General features: G+C 41.8%; 1 protein-coding gene across 4 annotated transcripts in view; it reads right to left on the reverse strand.

Moving 5' to 3' along the window:
- The window catches only part of spata20 (spermatogenesis associated 20), a 363,387-nt gene that overhangs the window by 257,359 nt on the left and 84,550 nt on the right, over positions 1 to 21,478 (reverse strand). For all 4 annotated transcript variants that reach the window (XM_060844319.1, XM_060844321.1, XM_060844322.1 and 1 more), the window contains exon 12: positions 10,293 to 10,461. In XM_060844319.1, coding sequence (XP_060700302.1) covers positions 10,293 to 10,461 — 169 coding nt within the window. The remainder of the gene's footprint in view (positions 1 to 10,292; positions 10,462 to 21,478) is intronic.

Genomic DNA, 21,478 nt, shown 5'->3' on the forward strand with positions numbered 1-21,478 from the left:
ACACCTTCCACCCCGACCTCAAATTTACCTGGAACGTCTCAGACTCCTCCCTCCCCTTCCTAGACCTCTCCATTTCTATCTCGGGCGACCGCATCAACACGGACATTTACTATACACCAACCGACTCCCACAACTACCTAGACTACACCTCCTCCCACCCTGTCCCCTGTAAAAACGCCATCCCATATTCCCAATTCCTTCGTCTCCGCCGCATCTGCTCCCAGGAGGATCAGTTCCAATACCGTACAACCCAGATGACCTCCATCTTCAAAGACTCCAATTTCCTCCCAGACGTGATCGACGATGCCCTCCACCGCATCTCCTCCACTTCCCGCTCCTCTGCCCTTGAGCCCCGCCCCTCCAATTGCCACCAGGACAGAACCCCACAGGTCCTCACCTACCACCCCACCAACCTCCATATACAGCCTATCATCCGCCGTCATTTCCGCCACCTCCAAATGGACCCCACCACCAGGGATATATTTCCCTCCCTATCAGTGTTCCGAAAAGACCACTCCCTCCGTGACTCCCTCGTCAGGTCCACACCCCCCACCAACCCAACGTCCACTCGCGGCACCTTCCCCTGTAACCAGAAGAAATGCAAAGCTTGCGCCCACACCTCCCCCCTTACTTCGCTCCAAGGCCCCAAGGGATCCTTCCATAACTGCCACAAATTCACCTGCACCTTCACACACATCATTTACTGCATCAGCTGCACCCGTGTGGCCTCCTCTATATTGGGGAGACAGGCAGCCTATTTGCGGAACGTTTCAGAGAACACCTCTGGGACACCCGGACCAACCAACCCAACCACCCCATGGCTCAACACTTCAACTCCCCCTCCCACTCCACCAAGGACATGTAGGTCCTTGGACTCTTCCATCGCCAGACCATGGCAACACGACGGCTGGAGGAAGAGTGCCTCATCGTCCACCTACGAACCCTCCAACCACAAGGGATGAACTCAGATTTCTCCAGTTTCCTCATTTCCCCTCCCCCCACCTTGTCTCAGTCCCAACCCTCAAACTCAGCACCGCCTTCCTAACCTGCAATCTTCTTCCTGACCTCTCCGCCTCACCCCACTCCGGCCTATCACCCTCACCTTGACCTCCTTCCACCTATCGCATCTCCTTTTGGGACAAAAGGAGACAAGCAGGCCAGTAAGGACCACATTAATTCATCTTAGGAGCACAGACAACCAGGAGTTCAAACTCTAGAAACTTGTTTCTAAATTAAACACAAACATTCTCCAAAATCTTGACCTTTATAGAGGTTACAATGGAAGTTGGGCCACCTAAGTCCCTCCCCCAAGTCCCTCCTCCCTATCTTTTATCTTAGCCTGCTTGGCGCACCTTCCTCATTCCTGAAGAAGGGCTCATGCCCGAAACATCGATTCTCCTGTTCCTTGGATGCTGCCTGACCTGCTGCGCCTTTCCAGCAGCACATTTTCAGCTCAAAACCCTTCCTTCCCAATAATAATGCGTCCCAACAGAGGCTTCAGCAGTTAGAGAGGCAGTTCACCAGCACTACAATCTCAGGGGAAATCAGAAATGGGCAATAAAGGTTGGTCTAGCCAATAACACCGACAAGCCATGAATTATTAAAGAATTTTTAAAAACTCACATTAATAAGGTGTGGTCATTATGTAAAAATACAGCCAACCTGCCAAGATAACAGGGTACGTGCACATAATCTTGTCTAGCATTAGAGGGCTTGCCATATTGCTGGGAGTATAAATAGTATATCTAATATGTCTTCTCCATTTCAAGGGAATGTTAAATATCACATGGTCTTACACAAAGGAAGGCTCGGATGGAGAAACTCTGACTGTTCTCCTTGGAGCAAAAGAGTTTGAGGGAAGGTTTGATAAAGTGCAAAAGATTATTACAAATACATAAAAACAGAGTTTCCATTAACTATTTGTAAAGGATTAAAGGACAGCGAGAACAAGCAGTTTGGATCAGAACAAAACCAATTTTAGATTTAACCAGCTTAAACTTGCATTAGCTGGTTTTGTTCTGTTCTGATCTGAACTCTACTGGAGGTAACCACAATAGTAGTAACTATTGAAATAGTCAAATTTCCAGTTCAAGTCTCATGAGTTAGTATCAATAGTTTTCAGATGACTTTCAGATTACTACCCACTTCTAACTTTACTGTTTCTATGAATTTGTGTTTCCTTCATCAAAATTCATTTATGGGGTGTGTTTACTGTCTCAATGTTTTTATGTTGCCAATAGAGACATCACTGCAGCTGGTTTCCAGCACCAATTTAGCCAACTTATCAGATAGGAAATGCATTTGCAATTAAGTTCTGAGATCTGTAGACCTGGCCCTTGAGAATGAACTCTTATTAATGTGATGTAATTTGTTTACAAATGACCTCTCCTGACACCAATAACATGATTACTCATGACAGACTCATTGTATTGGAGTGGAAAAATAAGAAATAAAATTATTTTGAGAGAAGCAGTTGTTTATGTACATTTCCTATTGGATTTATTTACTGTTTTAAAACAAAAGCAAAACAGCCAAATCTCTAGTTAGTTCTCAAACAAAACCCCATCATTAGACAGAAATGGGACAAAAGGAGACAAGCAGGCCAGTAAGGACCACATTAATTCATCTTAGGAGCACAGACAACCAGGAGTTCAAACTCTAGAAACTTGTTTCTAAATTAAACACAAACATTCTCCAAAATCTTGACCTTTATAGAGGTTAGAATGGAAGTTGGGCCACCTAAGGCTTAAATTCACATAGCTCCAGCCACAGTGACCGAGGTACCAGAGGGACTGGAAGAAGTCATGAGTTAAATACTGAGTTTTAACTGATGGGGGCTGCCAGTCTGCTTTGTCTGAGGATGAACTGGGTGGGTTCAACACAATTTGCAAAACATAGATCAATCGGCTGAGACAAACACAGAAATAGTCCAATGAGAATGTTCTTCTGAGATGAAGAGGAGACATGGTTTTGGTAATATAAACAAACCTTTATTTAGCATTTAATCCATGTTGTACCGGCTCTATCAGTATGTAATGAATGTTCTTCTATATTTAAATACTCTACAACTGTCCCATGTATGCTTGATGGGTGAGGGTAGAGGAAGCTCCATTCTATACCTAACCAGTGCCATGCCTACCCTAGGAGAAAGGCGAGGATTAGAAGGGAAGGTGATCTGCTGTAAATATGGTTCTTATTTAAATAAAACAAGTAGTAAACATCAATTCATGCTCAGAAGACTTGTTTTTAAATTACTGGCTGGTAACTTTAGAACAACATTTAATAAGAACAAGGAGTTGAGTTTATAAAATTTCAGGATCAGGAAGTCAAACTCCTCAAACAGGAATGTTAGGAAAGGTCTTGTTGTGGCCTGCCACCATATGGTTACTGCTGGTAAAGTTAACAAGCTAGTCCCAAAAGTTACATACAGACTAGCACGAATGACAAATTCCCGTATGACTGAAAACAAGCCATTAGCCGGCTACATCAATATGATTATCTTCTGTTTAGATATCATTGTAAATTAACAAAGCAACAGGCAACCAGAATTATTTTGATTTAAAATTGAATTTGAAAAGGTCTGGTTCAGAAATTGCACAATAATGGCTTACACTTAAATGTGTACGTGCACACCATCAAATACTACAATTTGGAAGAGACTTTATTAGCGAAGTGCTATATCACAGACATGAAGGACAAAGCCTCAGCATGTTTTATTTCTTAAAGTAAAATGTTCTTTTGATACAATACAGAAACACAGAACAGGAGTAATCCATCCAGTTCTTGAAGTCTCTGTGACCACTTAGTTAGAGATTATCTGTATCTTAATTCCACCTACCTGCATTCTATAACACTTAATATCCTCCAAGAGGTGCTTCATGACATCACCCCTGAATAGTTCTCTCTAATTTTAAGGTAATATCCCCTTAATCAGAGAAAATGGTTTCTCCCTCTACTTTAGTTATCTAAAACAGCTTGATTAAATCACCTCAGAGGAGTTTCAGTTCATCCCATAAAGAGTCAATTTCACCATTCAAGAAGCAATATGCTGATGTATCTGTCAAGAGAGGTGTTCTGACCAAAGGCAAAGTTGAGGCTAGAACAGAAGTTAAACAAAGTCGGCAAGAGCAAGGTAAGGAACAAAGAAAGCCTGAGGAATTAAACATTGTTTGTTTCAATGCAAACGACTTTACAGGTAAGGCAGATGAACTCAGGGCATGGATGGGAGAATGGGACTGGAATATGACAGAAACATGACTGAAGGAGGAGCAGATTGGCAGCTCAATGTTCCAGGGTACAGATGCTATAGGAGGATAGAAAGGGAGGCAAGGGTGGGAGGGAGGGTGAGTAGTGCTTTTGATTAGGGAGAACATCATGGAGTACTTAGAGAGAATATTCCTAAAGGATCATCTAGTGAAGCTGTGTGTGTGGAACTGGGTGACCACTTTGCTACGATTGTACCACAGACCCCCATAGTCAGTGAGAAATTGAAAAGCAAATACATAGGGAGATTGCAGATAATTGCAAGAATAATAGGGTTGTAATAATAGGGGGTTTAACTTTCCAAACATAGACTGGGACTGCCATAGTGTTAAGGGTTTAGATGGGAAAGAATTTCTTCACTGTTTTCAGGAAAAATTTCTCAATCAATATGTAGATGGTCCGACTACAGAAGTGGCAAAACTGGACTTCCTCTTGGCAGATAAGAAAGGGCAAGTGACTGAGGTGTTTGCGGGGGAGCACTTTAGTACCAAACTAAACCAGCACTTTAGTTTTAAAATAGTTATGAAAAAGGAGAGGTCTGCTCCACAAGTTAAAAGTGCAAAGTGGGGCAAGACCAATTTTGATACTATTAAACAGGAACTTTCAAAAGTTGATTGGAATTGGTTGTTCCTCAGCAAAGGGACATCTGGTAGTGTGAGGCTTTCAAAAGTGATATAACACAAGTTCAGGGCCAGCATGTTCCTGTTAGAGTGAAGGACAAGGCAGGCAGGAGAAGGCTACACTGCATTACTAGAGATATTGAGAATTTGGTCAAGAAAAAGGAGGCAGCTTATGTCAGGTATAGACAGGTGGAAGCAACTGAAACCCTTGAGGAGTATATTGGGTGTAGGAGTTCATTTCAGAGGGAAACCAGGAGGATGAAAAGGGAACATGAGATAGCTTTGGCAGATAGGGTAAAGGAGATTCCAAAGAGATACTACAAGTATATTAAGGGCAAAAGAGTAACTAGGGACAGAATTGGGCCCCTCAAAGAAATCCTATTTCTCATAAGTGTTTACCATGGAGAAACACATGGAAGCTAGGGAACTGGTGGAAGTAAATAGTAATGGCTTTGAACACAGTCCATATTACAAAATGGAGGTGCAAGTGGTCTTAAAATACACAAAGATAGATAGATCCCTAGGACCTGATCTATTGTATCCCAGGACATTCTGGGAAGCAAGGGAAGAAATTGTGGGACTCCAGCAGAGATATTTGTATCATCAACAGCCACAGGGGAAGTGCCAGAAGATTGGAGGGTGGCTGATGTTGTGCCATTATTTAAGGAAGGCTGTAAGGAAATGCCAGGGAAATACAGACCAGTGCACCTAAGTCAGTGGTGGCTAAGTTGTTGGAGGGGATTCTGAGTGACAGGATCCTACCTGTATTTGGAAAGGCAAGGAGTGATTATGAATAGTCAGCATAAAAAAGTGTCTGACAAAATTGACTGGGTTGTTTGAAGAGGTGACCAAGACAACAGATGAGGGCAGAGTGTGGGAGAAGTTGTCTACATGGACTTTAGCAAGGACTTTGACAAGGAACTGCATTATGTATGGTTAGTAAGTTTAGATTACATGGGATCCAGGGAGAGGTGCCAATTAGATACAAAATTGGCTTGTTGGTAGGAGACACAGGGTGATGGTAGAGGGCTCTTTTTCAGACTGGAAACCTATGGCCAGTGTGGACCATAAGGATTAGCGCTGGGTCCACTGTTGTTTGTCATTTATGTAAAAGATTTGGGTGAGAATATAGGAAGCATAGTTTGTAAGTTTGCAGATGACACTAATATTGTTGGTATTGTGGACAGTCAAGAAGAATAGGCGAAAATATGGACTGCAGATGCTAGAGATCAGAGTCAAGATTAGAGTGGTGCTGGAAAAGCACAGCAGATCAGGCAGCATCTGAGGAGCAGGAAAATCCATGTTTCGAGCAATTGATGTTCCTGATAAAGGGCTTTTGCCCGAAACATAGATTTTCCTACTCCTCAGATGCTGCCTGACCTGCTGTGCTTTTCCAGCACCACTGTAACCTTGAGTCAAGAAGAATATCTTAGTGTACAATGGGATCTTGAGCTGATGGATGCCAGATGGAGCTTGACGCAGATAAATGCAAGGGATTGCATTTTGTTTAGACAAACCACAGCAGACCTCCACAGTTAATAGTAAGGCCCTGGAGAATATTGTCAATTGGAATCCTAGAGGTGCGGATACATAATTTCTTAAAAGTGGCATCACAGACTGACAGGGTGGTGAATGTGTTTGTGGTCATCAGTCACAGCATTGGGTACAAGAATTGGGATGTCACATGACAGCTGTACAAGACATTGTTAAGGCCACATTTGGAGTACTGCATACAATTTTGGTCACTCTGCTAGGAAGGATGTTACTAAATTATAAAGTGTACAGAAAAGATTTACAAGGATGTTACCAAAGTTTGAGTCATAAGGAGAGGCTGGATAAAGCTGACACTTTCTTTTCCTGGAGGGTTGGAAGCTGAGAGGTGACCTTATAGAGATTTATAAAGTCATGAGGGGCAGAGACAAGATGATTGGCCAAGGTCTTTTTCCCAGGGTAGGGGAATCCAAAACTAAAGAGGATATATTTAAGGTAAGAGGGAAAAGATTTAGAAGGGACCTGAGAGGTAACTTTTTCACACAGAGGGTGCTGAGTATATGGAATGAGCTTCCATAGGAAATGGTAGAGGCAGGTGCAATTACAACATTTAAGACATTTGGACAGGTACATGGATTGAAAAAAGATTTAGAGGGATACAGGCCAAATGGAGGCAAATGGGAATCGTCCAGTTCAGGAAAGCTGCTCGACATGACGAGTTAGGTCGAAGGGCCTTCTTCCGTACTGTATACCTATGATTGTTCGACTCTCTCTCTCTCAACAGTACACAAATTACTCAATATTTGCTTAAACTGCTATTCACAATATCCTGAAAGTAACAGTCGTTACATTTGCAAACAGAAAAAGTCACCACCATTTAAAAAATATGGCAGCATGGTGATGATTCCATCACAGATTAATTTTGAACTTCACTTTCAAAACCTTAGTTCTCTAGCCTTTGGCTCTCCATTCCCACAACATTTCTGCAGCTACTGATTTACTTAGCATTACCTCCTTATTCAGCTTTGATATATTTGTCCCCAGTAAAATTCTCTCTCTCTTTCACTCTTGCCTTTCAGTCTGGTACAGCAGTCATGTCCACTCACATTAAACTAAAGATGTAGATATTGTAACGAAAGATGTGAGAAAGGTGTGTTAGCTTTTATTTGTAGAGGGATTGAGTTTTGGAGCCATGAGGTCATGCTGCAACTGTACAAAACTCTGGTGCAGCCACACTTGAAGTATTGCATACAGTTCTGGTCACTGTATTATAGGAAGGATGTGGAAGCATTGGAAAGGATTCAGAAGAGATTTACCAGCATGTTGCCTGGTAAGAAGGGAAGGTCTTACAAGGAAAGGCTGAGAGACTTAAGACTGCTTTCATTAGAAAGAAGAAGGTTGAGAGGTGACTTAATTGAGACATATAAGATAATCAGAGGATTAAATCTGGTGGACAGTGGGAGCCTTTTTTCCTCAGATGGTGATGGCTAGTACAAGGGGGTATAATTTTAAATTGAGGGGTGATAGATATAGGACAAATGTCAGAGGTAGTTTCTTTACTCAGAGTAGGAGGAGTGTAGAACAGCCTGCCTGCAACACAGTAGACTCACCGATTTTAAGGATATTTAAATGGTCATTGGATAGATACATGGATGAAAATGGAATAGTGTAGGTTAGGTGGGTTCACAGGTCGGCACAACATAGAGAGCCGAAGGGCCTGTACTGTGCTGTAATGTTCTATGTTCTAAATATATTATCATTTTCAGAATTTGGATTATTGTAAAAAGAAAGGCATGTTGATGTGGGCTAGTACGGAGAAGGATTTTCTTTTCTATAATGTACAGAAAGTAGTTTTCGAAAGTAGTCTAAAATTGCCAGTTCCAAGAAGATACGTGACTAGAATAGGGTGTTTATATTTCATGGTTTCTGACAGACAGTGTACGCACAATAGGCTATTTATTTTGGCTTCAAAGTAGAAAACTCAGAGTTCAGTTGAAAGGAATCAAATGTGGAGAAACGAGGTTTAGTTTTCCCCCTTGTAGGATTCTTCTTCATAGATACTGCTGTCATCACCTTGCTTCTCAAAAAGCCAACCTTTCATAGAGATATAGAGATGTTCAGCACAGAAAAAGATCCTTCAGTCCAACTTGTCCATGCTGACCAGATATCCTAATCCTAATCTTACAAAGTACCATCACACTTTCAACCTCCCTTTCCTGTTCCTTGGTATTTAACATCTTGCCATCCCTAAAATAGTCACTGTCTTTACCAGAACTTCATGTCTGAATCTCTCTTATCAGGTTTCTGAGTCTGCCAGACCACCAAATCACCTCTTATCAAAGTCACACATCTCGTCTTATTTTAACAGAAGTAAACTGCCCTGTCATCTATTTTGAACTGTGTATAGTCTGTAACATAGTTCATCACACCCTTCTCTTTCAAGGGAGGGGCATAGATAGGGTAGACAGAAAGAGGTTTTTTATCTTGATGGAGAGATCAATGACCAGGGACATAGATTTAAAGGGACAGAAAATTTAGAGGAGATATAAGAAAAATAAATCATCCAGGTGGTGGTGAGAATCAGGAAATACCTGCCTGAAAGGGTGCAGAGGATGGAACACACATAACAGTTACTCAGTATTTAGTATTTTAACATTTAATAAGTATTTGTACATTTGCAATACGAACGTATACATGGTTGTACAAAATGTGTAAAATAGTTAGGTGCTTGTTTGTGACCAGTGCAGACTTGATAGGCTGAAACACCTTTTTCTGTGCTGTAGATCTCTATGACTCTGATTCTAACCCTTCTCCGTTATCCTGCAGCTGGGGAGGTCTATTCTCACCTAGTTCCATTCACATCTATCTCAGCATGCTCAAAGAATCATTTTCCAATGGTGTCGCTTCCTAGTCCTATACGGTTTCAATCCTGGACACACTTCTAGATCTCATCTAAATGCTGCCCTATTGATGATATTAGCTGAAGTCAACTCGAAATTTCTGCCTCTGTGACTTCTGGACTTGCCTGGCTGATGTACCATATTCTATCCTTCAAATCTCCGAGGTCATCCAAAAGTCTCCTGCTTGTGTTTTAAGCCAAAACAAGTTCCATTCTACTGATTATTCACCGATTTACATTTGCTCCTTGTACATACTGTCAGATTATAATATTTTCTTCTTGGTTTTCAAAATCTCTCCAAGGCCTTTCTCCTCCTTATCTCTATAATAACAACCAAACACACAATCCTCTGAGGTACTTACACTCCTTAGATTAGATTAGATTAGACTTACAGTGTGGAAACAGGCCCTTCGGCCCAACAAGTCCACACCGACCCGCCGAAGCGCAACCCACCCATACCCCTACATTTACCCTTTACCTAACACTATGGGCAATTTAGCATGGCCAATTCACCTGACCCGCACATCTTTGTGACTGTGGGAGGAAACCGGAGCACCCGGAGGAAACCCACGCAGACACGGGGAGAACGTGCAAACTCCACACAGTCAGTCGCCTGAGTCGGGAATTGAACCCGGGTCTACAGGCGCTGTGAGGCAGCAGTGCTAACCACTGTGCCACCGTGCCGCCCACTAAGTTCTGGCCTCTTCTCTGCATTTCCAAACACAATTGCTCCACCACTGATGTCCGTGCCTACATTTATCTAGGCCCCAACCTCTTTCTTAGCTTTCTTCCTAAACCTCTCCCTCTCACTTTGTCACCTCTTTAACCAATCTTTTAGTCAAATAACCTAAAATCAGTTTTGTACCTCAGTGTCATACTTTGTTTTAAAATTCTCCCAATGAAGAACCTGGGACATTTCATTTCTTTAAAGACATAATACATGTTGGCATCATTTGGGAGGGTTGGTCAGTGTTTAATGGAAGTTGGGGGCATACCATTTCTGAGTGACAGTTACTTACGTCTGCTCCACCGCACATTCATCTCCGCGGTAGCAGCTACGCAAGAGTCGCCCGCTGCTGGAGTCGAACATGTGCTCCCTCAGGAAGCCAGCAGCCTGTACTGCACGTTGAATGTAACCCTTCTCCCCAAGAACTGCGCCCACTCGAGCGAAACCAGAGATCATGAGACCTGTAGCAGGGATAATAACAACCAATGATCCATGGTTAATCAATCAAATACAGGATCCAGCAGGTGACTGGGATTGTCCTCTGTAAACAGAGACTTTATTAGGAGTATTCAAAATTTGTGCATTGATTAGAGCCAGCAAGGGAGAAAGCAACTCCAGGATGGTCAACAACCAGAGACATGGGCGGCACGGTGACTCAGGGGTTAGCACTGCTGCCTCACTGCGCCAGGTACCCAGGTACAATTCCAGCCTCGGGTAACTGTGTGTGGAGTTTGCACATTCTCCCTGTGTCTGCGAGGGTTTCCTCTGGGTGCTCCAGTTTCCTCCCACAATCCAAAGATGTGGGGATTAGGTGAATTGACCATGCTAAATTGCCCATAGTGTTCAAAGATGTGTAGATGTGCATTAGTCAGGGGTAAATATAGGATAATAGGGTAGGGGAATGGGTCAGGGTAGATTACTCTTCAGAGGGTGGATGTGGACTTGTTGGGCTGAAGTGTCTGTTTCCATACGGTAGGGATTCTATGACAGCTTCTTTTATGCACAGCTAGTTGCCGTTGTCAGGAATGCCTGAGAGGCGGGTGGATTGAGATAAAATACTATCTCTCAAGTGGAACCTGGATAAATAACATAGAACATAACATAGATATCCTACAGTGTGGAAACAGGCCATTTGGCCCAACAAGTCCACACTGACTCTCCAAAGAATATCCCACCCACAACCATTCCCCTACCCTATTACCCTACATTTCCTCTAACTAATGCATCTAATGTACACATCCCTGAACACTATGGACAATTTAGCATGGCCAATTCACCTAACCTGCACATCATTGGACTGCGGGAAGAAACCAGAACACCCAGAGGAAACCCACGCAGACACAAGGAGAACGTGCAAACTCCACACAGACAATTGCCTAAGGCTGGAATCAAACTCTGTTCCCTGGCACTGTGAGGCAGCAGTGCTAACCACTGAGCCACCATGCCACCCATCTGAAGAAGAAATACTTGAGAAGAAAAATGTTCACTTCAGACCAGTGAAAGGGGCAGAAATCCGAGTAAAGACAGTTAAACTTGGAATCATGGCGTCTTAGAGATGTACAACTCATCCGTACCGACCAGATATCCCAACCCAATCTAGACCCACTTGCCAGTATTTGGCCTATATCCCTCCAAACCCTTCCTATTCATATATCCATCCAAATGTCTTTTAAACGTTGCAATTGTACCAGCATCCACCACTTCCTCTGGTACCTCATTCCATACACGCACTACCCTCTGCGTGAACCAGTTGCCCCTAGGTCTCTTTTATATCTTTCTCCTCTCACCCTAAACCTCTAGTTCTGGACTCCCCCACTCCAGGTAAAAGACCTTGTATGTTTATCCAATCCATGCCTTTCATGATTTTATAAACCTCTATAAGGTTACCTCTCAGCCTCCGACGCTCCAGGGAAAACAGCCACAGCCTATTCAACCTCTCCCTATATCTCAAATCCTCCAACCTTGGCAACATCCTTGTAAATCTTTTCTGAACCTTTTCAAGTTTCACAACATCCTTCCAAGAGGAAGGAGACCAGAATTGTACACAATATTCCAAAAGTAGCCTCACCAACGCCCTTTACAGCTGCAATATGACCTCCCAACTCCTGTACTCAATGCTCCGACCAAATGCCTCCTTCACTATCCTGTTCTACCTGCATCGCCACTTTCAAGGAAGTACGAGCCTGCATTCCAAGGTCTCTTTGTTCAGCAATACTCCCTAAGACCTTACCATTAAGTGTATAAGTCCTGTTAAGATTTGATTTCCCAAAATGCTTCACCTTGCATTTATCTAAATTAAACTCCGCCGGTCAATTCTCAGCCCATTGGCCCATCTGGTCCAGATCCTGTTGTAATCGGAGATAACCTTCTTCACTGTCCACTACACCTCCAATTTTGCTGTCGTCTGCAAACTTACTAACAATACCTCCTATGTTCAGATCCAAATAATTTACAGATTCCTGATGAAGGGCTTATGCCCAAAATGTCGAATTTCCTGTTCCTTGGATGCTGCCTGACCTGCTGCGCTTTTCCAGCAACACATTTTCAGCTCTGATCTCCAGCATCTGCAGACCTCACTTTCTCCTCCTTGATGTTTTTTGTACATTGTTTAATTTGAAGGTTAGACCTGGAGAGATAAAACCAATCAAAATCTCACAGCTCAGTTGTTGTTAATGACCTTCAGAGACCAAGGTGTGCTGGAGAATTGAATAAAATCTTTAACAAGTAAAAGAAAATCAATCAGTGCAAAGGAGGATCTTAGCTCAACACCTGGGCCATGTGCTGGCCATGAGTCCTCAGAATTAGGTCTTAAGTTTTTTTTTAATTCAATTGAGAGATATTGGCATCATTGACTGGGCTAGCATTTATTGCTTGTCCCTTGTTGCTCGAGGTAGTGGTAAACCAATTTCTTGAACCGCTGCAGTCCACACACTGTAGGTAAAATCTCAATACCCTGAGAGGGGGAATTCCAGGATTCTGAATCAGCAACAATGAAGGAAAAGTGATATATTTTGAAGTCAGGATGGTGAGTGACTTGGAGAACTTTTAAGTGATGATGTTCCCATATATCTGCTGCCTGTCCTTCAAGATGGAAGTAATTGACTGTGAATTGTGATCTGTGAATTTCTGTAGATTGTGCACACTGATGCTATTGAGCTTCAGTGATAGAGGAAGTGGATGCTCAAGGATATAGTGTCAATCAAGCAGGCTGCTTTGTCCTGGATGATGTCAAACTTCCTGAGAGTTGTTGGAGCTGCACCCATCCTGGCAAGTGAAGAGTAATCCTTCACAGCCCTGACATATGCCTTGTAAATGGTGGACAGGCTTTCGGGAATCAAAAAGTGAGTTATTCATTGCAGTATTGCTAGCCTCTGACTTGCTCTTGTAGCCACTGTGTTTATATGGTGAGTCTACTTCAGTTTCCGGTCAATGGTAATCCCAAGAATGTTGACAGTGGGAGATTCAGTGATGGTAACATCATTGAATGTCAAAGGGTACTGGTTAGATTGTCTCTTGTTGGACACAGGCATTGTTTGGCATTTGTGGGGCACAAATGTTACTTTCCACTTTTCAGCCCATGTCCGCTTTTGTCCAGATCTTTTGCATTTGAACATTGACTGCTTCAGTTTCTGAGGAGTCGCAAATGATGCTGAACATTATACAATCATCAGCAAACAACCCCACTTCTCACCTTACGATGGAGGGAAGGTCATTGACGAAATAACTGAAGATGGTTAGGCCAAGGACACTAACCCATAGAACTCCTGCAGAGATGCCCTGGAACAGTGATGACTAATCTCCAACAACTTCCTGTGTGCCAGGTATGACTCCAACCAGTAGAGAGTTTGCCCCCGATACCCATTAATTCCAACTTTGTTCACTCTCCTTGATGGCACACTCAGTCAAATGCAAGGGCTGTCACTCTCACCTCACCTCTGGAATTCAGCTCTTTTGTCCTTGGTTTGAACCAAGGCTGTAATGAGGTCAGGATAAGATGATCAGAGGAATAGATAGAGTAGACAGTCAGGAACTTTTTCCCCAGGTACAACAGAGTGTTACAAGGGGACATAAATTTAAGGTGATGCGTGGAAGGCATAGGGGAGATGTCAGAGGTGGGTTCTTTACCCAGAGAGTGGTGGGGGCATGGAATGCGCTGCCCATGGGAGTGGTAGAGTCAGAATCATTGGCGACCTTTAAGCGGCAATTGGATAGGTACATGGATGGGTGCTTAATCTAGAATAGATGTTCGGCACAACATCATGGGCCGAAGGGCCTGTTCTGTGCTGTATTGTTCTATGTTCTATATGTTCTAGGAGCTGAGTGGCACTGGCACAACTCAAACTGGGTATCAGACAGCAGGTTATTGCTGAGCAGATGCTGCTTCACAGCACTGTTGATGACACCTTCCATCATTTTACTGATGATCAAGTGTAGACTGGTGAGGCAGTAATTGGACGGGTTGGATTAGTCCTGCTTTGTGTGTCCAGGACATACTTGGGCACCTTTCCACATTGCTGGGTAGTTGCCAGTGTTGTAACTGTATTGGAGCAGTTTAGGATTTCTTTCTCACTGGTTTGTCATGATTGTTTTGTGTTACTGCTACCTGATTGGCAGATAAACCCTAAGCGGAATACAAAGAGCTGTTAAGATATTAGTCAGAAATTTGGTTGACACAACTTCATCCCAATCCACAGACAAAAGGCCAGTACACCTCAAATGAGTGCATACACACACACGACAGTCACAAAAATTGGTCTTTGCAAACACTTTTTTTTCTCTGAACAGAGCTTCAGCTGTCCAGATTGACAACTCTTTTTAGCTTTCTTTAAGAAACCTGCAAACAATTCAAGATTACTACTCAAAACCAGGAAGCCAAATCCCCTAATGTCTGCCCACGTGTCACAGTGTCTTGGCAGCATTCAGACAGTTCAAGGCAAGCGGAATATGCTTGAAGAGATTTGGCAATATTAAAGCAAACAAAACCTTTGTCAACAGTTTCTGCCCCATGATCATAATTGATATTCAAGATCATTATTTCATCTCTCTCTCTCAAACTCACTTGCTCCCAGGAACTGCCTCAAAAAGGAATCAACATTATTTTAAGAGGCACCTTTGACGCCATCCAATTATTTCTCATTAATGAATTTTAATTGCTCTCTTACCTTTTACAACTGTGGTATACTGCTTCTCTTAGATTGAGCCCTTCACTTGGGATTACTTTAGTCAATTAAGCTATGCTCATTCATTTGGCTAACCTTTAGTCCAAGTCTAAGTTACAATGGGATTGCTGAGAACATCTTAGAATGCTGACAGGGTATAATGGATATTGAACACTGGGCAGACTAATTTAAGGAATAAAAGCCAAAAACATGGAAGAAAAATTACAGCAGTTAAGTTTGAAAGTAGGGAGAGAGAGGATGCAATTCTGAAGGATTTGTGCAACAGGGGAAGGTGAGACAGTGGACAGTGAAAGCATCAGAGGGCATGGCAGCTGAGAAAATGACAAGTGGCACAGTAAAGAGGATTGGAGAATGAGAAATAATCAGTATTAGAATGGAGATGTTTGAGGACAAGGACACAGGCTGAAGGAGATGGTAACAGAAGACTTAAAAAAGAAAGAAGGCATAGGCTCTCTATTGAGATTTTAAGGCAACAGTTAACACATCTGTTAATAGAACACTGCTATTGATTTTTCCAGATTTAATTCTCCCTTTTAAGTAAGAGTGTCGAAAAAAAATTGTAACAGAAAGGCTTGTTTTATTTTGGATACGTGTGCGTTCAATATAAAATACCAATGGTCAGGTTAGACAGAAATTAAAATTTAAATAAATTCCAGTCAAGAAGTTTTAATTGATAAAGTTATTACATAGACACTGCAAAGGCAGAAAAGCAGACTCTGTTCACTTAAAATTTGAAAACTAAAGGGTTTGCCTAAGGAAGATGGGGGCGGGTGCTATATGTTATGGAGTTAGAGGGCAAAATAAATAGAGCAAAAGGTAAAACACAAAATGCTGGCAACACTCAGCAGGACATGCAGCATCTGTGTAGAGAAAAACAGAGTTTACATTTTAGATCACTGATTGCTAATTAAGAATTAACAGATGTGCATGCTCCTATGGCAGCATAATCAAATGAGTGTTGAAATGATAACTACGCATTTGGTAATGTGTGGAATATGAGAGTCATTGTGCAAAGATTGGTGTTAGTATACATACTTTGTCATCAGGGAGCTGACCAGTCAAATATACTGACCTCAGCACTCTAAGATATTTTGAATTACCTCATTTAAAAATGTTTAGGGTGTAAGTACTGCCAAGTGTATGTTTAATTATTTTTAATAATAAGTAGGTTTGATAAATTTGTGAAAACCTCACAGTTGAAGCAGTCAGCCCCTTTGTTTAGGAGTGACTTATAAGCAAAATCACAATCCTCTTAAAAGAATAGGAAAAGCATTATTCTGTCTCTAGCCTGTACTATCTTGAGCTGGTGTTTATTTAGCGCTAACTATGAGGAGAAAATAAAGGTGAATGGAAAGCTTTTGCAGCATGATGCTTGACAGAGCATTGAAACAGCACTGTGAGGTTCTTTGTTACCAGTGAAAGCAATAGCTTTTTCTAAACTCAATAACATCGAACAATAGTATTCATCGCAGATCTGCAAATTAAAGTTGTCTCCTTGTACAAGCTAAACTCTAAATCTCTTTCATAACGAGACGAAGCTTGCTGTCATTCCAAAAGGCAACACAAACAAATCAGCAATCCTAGTACGACAACAACTTGCATTTATATAGCTGCTTACATCTATATGTTGGCAACAGCGTAGTTAATCTGTCACAAAGCACTTCACAAAAACATGAACAAATAAAAGGTGACATAGACAAAACTTGGAGGGGGAGAAAAGTTTTAGGGAGTGTCTTAAAAGAAGAGAGGTGTAGAAAACTGGAAAGGTTAGGGAGGGAATTCCAGATAATGAGCTTAGGCAGCTGAAGACATAGCTTCCGAATGTTGGAGCAATTAAAATAGCAAGAGCTGAGAACAGAGATCTTGGAAGGTTTAGGGCTGCAGAAAGGAAACCGGGAGCAAGAACAGCCTTTGGGATCTTTCCAAGAGGCACATTTAGGCATCTTTGAAATTCATTTACTCACAGTGGTATTAACATGCCCTTCAGTGCAGATCATCTCTCCATTTCCAAGGTGCATGGCATTGAGGGAGCAATGTGAGGGATGAGGGGGAACGGGGCTTGGGAGGTGTTGAAAGAATGGCACCTTTTAAAAAGACTGCTGATTTACAAAAAGAAAGACATTATTTTGCACCATTCAATCATGTTGTAGAAATATAATTAGCAACAAGGACATTGAGGAAGAGAACAAAACTCAACTTGTGATGTTATTAAGCATGTAACCCTTCACCCCTTGGGCGCCTAGAACATGAATCTCAAAGTCCCTTTGCTAATTATTTCCAAAATATTAATAGGCCCCAGCAGCAATCTGATGCAAGAAGTCAAACAGCAACTGCAAGTCAAACATTAATGAGGGCTGCAAGCTTTACTAATATTAAGCAGAGGACAGCTTGAAATTAGAATCAGGCAAATCTTACTGCCAACAGCAAGAAGAGTATCGCAATTAGATTTTCAAAGGTGTGCTCTAAATAGAATGATTCATGCCATGCCTAATTCAGCAATGACGGCCAGGATACCCCTAAACACTTCTCAACCAACAAAGCAGCCACTGTTGTTCTCTAGCAAATGTGGCAACCAGTTTGGATATAGCAAGATCTGATAGAGACCAGATAATCTTTTTTTAGTGATGTTGGTGAGGGAGATGTATTAGCTAGGACACCAGACAGGTTTCCCTGGATCTTCTTTGAAATGAAACCATGGAATCTTTCATATCTATTTGTAAGGGAATGTGGAGTTAACTATCCCACTGAAAGGCACCATCTCTGACAGTGCAACCCCTTCTCAATAGAACACAGAACAGCACAGCACGGGAACAGGACCTTTAGCCAATCTTGTCTGTGTCAAACATAATTCTATTCTGAACTAATTCCATTTGCCTGCACGTGGTCCATTATTCTCTGCATGCTTCATGCATCTGTCTAGATGCCTCTTCAGCTTTGCTGTTGTAGTTTATCAACAAAGACCCGATCACAACGTCTCTGGAATAAGATTTGAAATCACTACCTCCTGACTTAAAAACTACCAAAGTGAGGAAGTTTGACACTGGATGAGGGAGCTGAAAACGTGTTGCTGGTTAAAGCGCAGCAGGTCAGGCAGCATCCAAGGAACAGGAAATTCGACGTTTCGGGCATAAGCCCTTCAGGTTGATTCCTGATGAAGGCCTGACCTGCTGCGCTTTAACCAGCAACATATTTTCAACTCTGATCTCCAGCATCTGCAGACTTCACTTTTTCCACTGGAAGAGGGAGGTTTGATTTGTACCATAAAGGGTAACTGTTTGAAGTTCAACTAAAAGTAGTATCAGGGCAACATTTCATAGCCATGCATGAGAAAGCACATTTACATATTAGCTCAGCTTACGACACATATATCCACTCTCCCCTTTTGTGGTCATGGGAGGTTTCTTGGCAATATTTGACCTGAGTAGCGACAAACTTACCAAGTCACTGAAAGGAAGAACTTGCATTTATTCCACAACTTTTACAACATTCCAAAGCACCAACATCCTATGAAGTTCTTTTTGAAGTCTTAATATAGGGAAACACAGCAACTAATTTGCACACAAGGACCTACACAAGTTCCCATGAAGAACAATATGAAAATGACTTGGATCTGTTTTACTGATATTGGTTCAGCACACTGCTGAGAACTTCTAGTTGCTCTTCAAAATAGTGCTATGGAATCTTTCACATCCAAATGGGAAGGCCAACAAGGCATTGATTTATCTCTCACCCAACAGACCACACTAACCTCTGACGGTGCAGCACTCCTTCAGTACTACACTGGATAGATTTTGTGCTCAATGGAAAGAATGGAGTGGCACTTGAACCCACAATCTTCAAACTCAGAGGTCAGTGTTCTACCTACTGGCTCGGAGCTGACACCTTTCTTTATTCTCTGCTGGAACGGGTGCAAAAAATATTTACAAGGATGTTATTGAGACTAGATGGCTTGATTTATTGGGGGGGGGGGGGGGGGGGGGGAAGAGAGAGTGGAGAATGGATAGATTGGGACATTTTCCCTGTGGAGCATTGGAGGCTGAGGGATGACCATATAGAGGTTTATAAATAGCCCAGGTCTTTTCCCCGGGGTAGGGGAGTGCAAAACTAGAGGGCATAGGTTTAAGGTGAGAGGGGAAGATATAAAAAGAACCTAAGGGACAACGTTTTCACACAGAGGATGGTGCATGCTTGAAACAAACTGCCAGAGGAAGTGGTGGAGGTTGGTACAATTCCAACATTTAAGACATTTGGACAGGTACAGGAACAGGAAAGGTTTAGAGGGATACGGGACCAATTCAGTTTAGGAAATCTGGTCATCATTGACGAGTTGGGCTGAAGGGTCTGTTTCAATGCTGTATAACTCTATGACTCGACACTACTGCAAACACATCAGAACAAGCATAAAACAGAATATTATTATCACAAGAGGGGACACAGGCTCAAACACTAGAAAGGCAAACTTAAGAGTGATGCCATGTTAGCCATGCAAAGTGTGATCTACATAGAGATAGATGTCTGGGAAGGATATGAGGATGAAAAAAGCCTGCTAAACATCTGTGGTGGAAAGTTTGTATTTATTGGGACTGATGAGCTGTAATACATCACATGGCATTCCTCTTTATAGTGTGGGATCAATCATCCAGTCCTGTGACACATCTCCTGCACTTGAAAGAAAATCAGGAGAAGCATTTTGTTAGAATTAATCATGTAATGAAACTGTTGCAATAGGACATAGTACAGGCCCTTCTGCCCTCTATGTTGTGCCAACCTTTTATCCTATCGAAGATCAGACTAACGCACATATCCTACATTGTACCATCATCCATGTGCATATCCAAAAGTTGCTTAAATGTCCCTTTCATATATATCTCTACGACCATTGCTGGCAGTGCATTCCAGCACACTCTGTGTAAAGAACCTACATCTGACATCTCCCTTAAACCTTTCTCCAGTCACCTTAAAATTAAGCACCCTCGTGATAGCCATTTCTGCCGTAGGAAAAAGTCTCTGGCTATCCACTCTATCCATGCCTATCATCTTGTACACCTCTCATCCTTCTTCGCTCCAATGAGAAAAGCCCTCATTCCCTCAATGTTACTTCAGACAATATTGTCTTCATTCCTGAAAATATTTAGTGGCTCTCTTCCTGATCTCATATGATTTATAAAATGGTTACTAATTCTTAACTGATCTGTAGTGAATTTATAAAATTAATCTGGTGCAAGGTGCAATGATTTTTAAAATTATCATTTAAAACCTGATGTCTTGTTTCTAAAACATTAACTGATCCAAGCCTAATCTGTTATGACTTTTTAAAATGAGTATAAATTCTAATCTGGTCTTCTTAGATTTAGAAATGATGAGTACATGAATGGGAAGAGTTTAGAGGAATATGGGCCAAATGCTGACAAATTGGACTAATTTAGGATATCTGGTCAGCAGGGACAAGTTAGACCTGTTTCCATACTGTACAACTCTATGACTGTAAATGATTCTATTTCATTTGGAACAATTTGCAAATAGCTAATTGTTCCAATCTCTTGTGACTCAATAAAAAGTTGCTTACTTCTTGCCTGATCAGTGTTTTATTATAAATGAACTACAGGTGCTTATTGCTTTTGCCACAGGCTTTGCTGCCATCTGCAGGTTTGTATAAAATTAAAATCTTTACAGAAAACTGCAGTATAGGACCCAGAAGATATGAATGTCAACAGAAGGTCAGCTATCAAACTTTCCACATAAATTCCATCACACTCTGCTTTTTTTCAAAACCTTTCACATTTTTCATGAAAAAGTATTTAACTAATTGCCTCTGAAATTATGAAGCCATATGCCCCATTACAGCATATCAGTTCATCTGGCATTTTTTTTCCAGATGAAGTGTCTGCATGAGCTATGTGTTGGACGCTAGTGAAGTCAGACACTAAGAGTTTACAGACATTTAACAAGTCCCATAACAACAATCAAGGAAGAGCAGCAAATTCTTCTGGTACTCTTGCCAAGATTTTTCACTCATCCAACACCACCAAGAACAGATTCTTTGATCATTTAACACTTTGTATGTACAAAACAGTTTCTGAATGTGGCAGTTCCAAGTATTGATATAATTGTTATGCTACTAGACCAGTAACCCAAAGATCTGGATTCGTAATTGAGAGAACTTGAACCCCATTCATAAGTTAATCATCACTCGTTGAACAAAAACTACTGAAACAAAGATGTGCATTCATATAAGCACCATTTCTGTCCTCAAAATGCTACACAACAATGAGATATTTTTAACGTACACCACTGTGTA

The sequence above is a fragment of the Hemiscyllium ocellatum genome, chromosome 25 (assembly GCF_020745735.1).
Source record: "Hemiscyllium ocellatum isolate sHemOce1 chromosome 25, sHemOce1.pat.X.cur, whole genome shotgun sequence".
Classification (NCBI taxonomy): Eukaryota; Metazoa; Chordata; class Chondrichthyes; order Orectolobiformes; family Hemiscylliidae; genus Hemiscyllium; species Hemiscyllium ocellatum.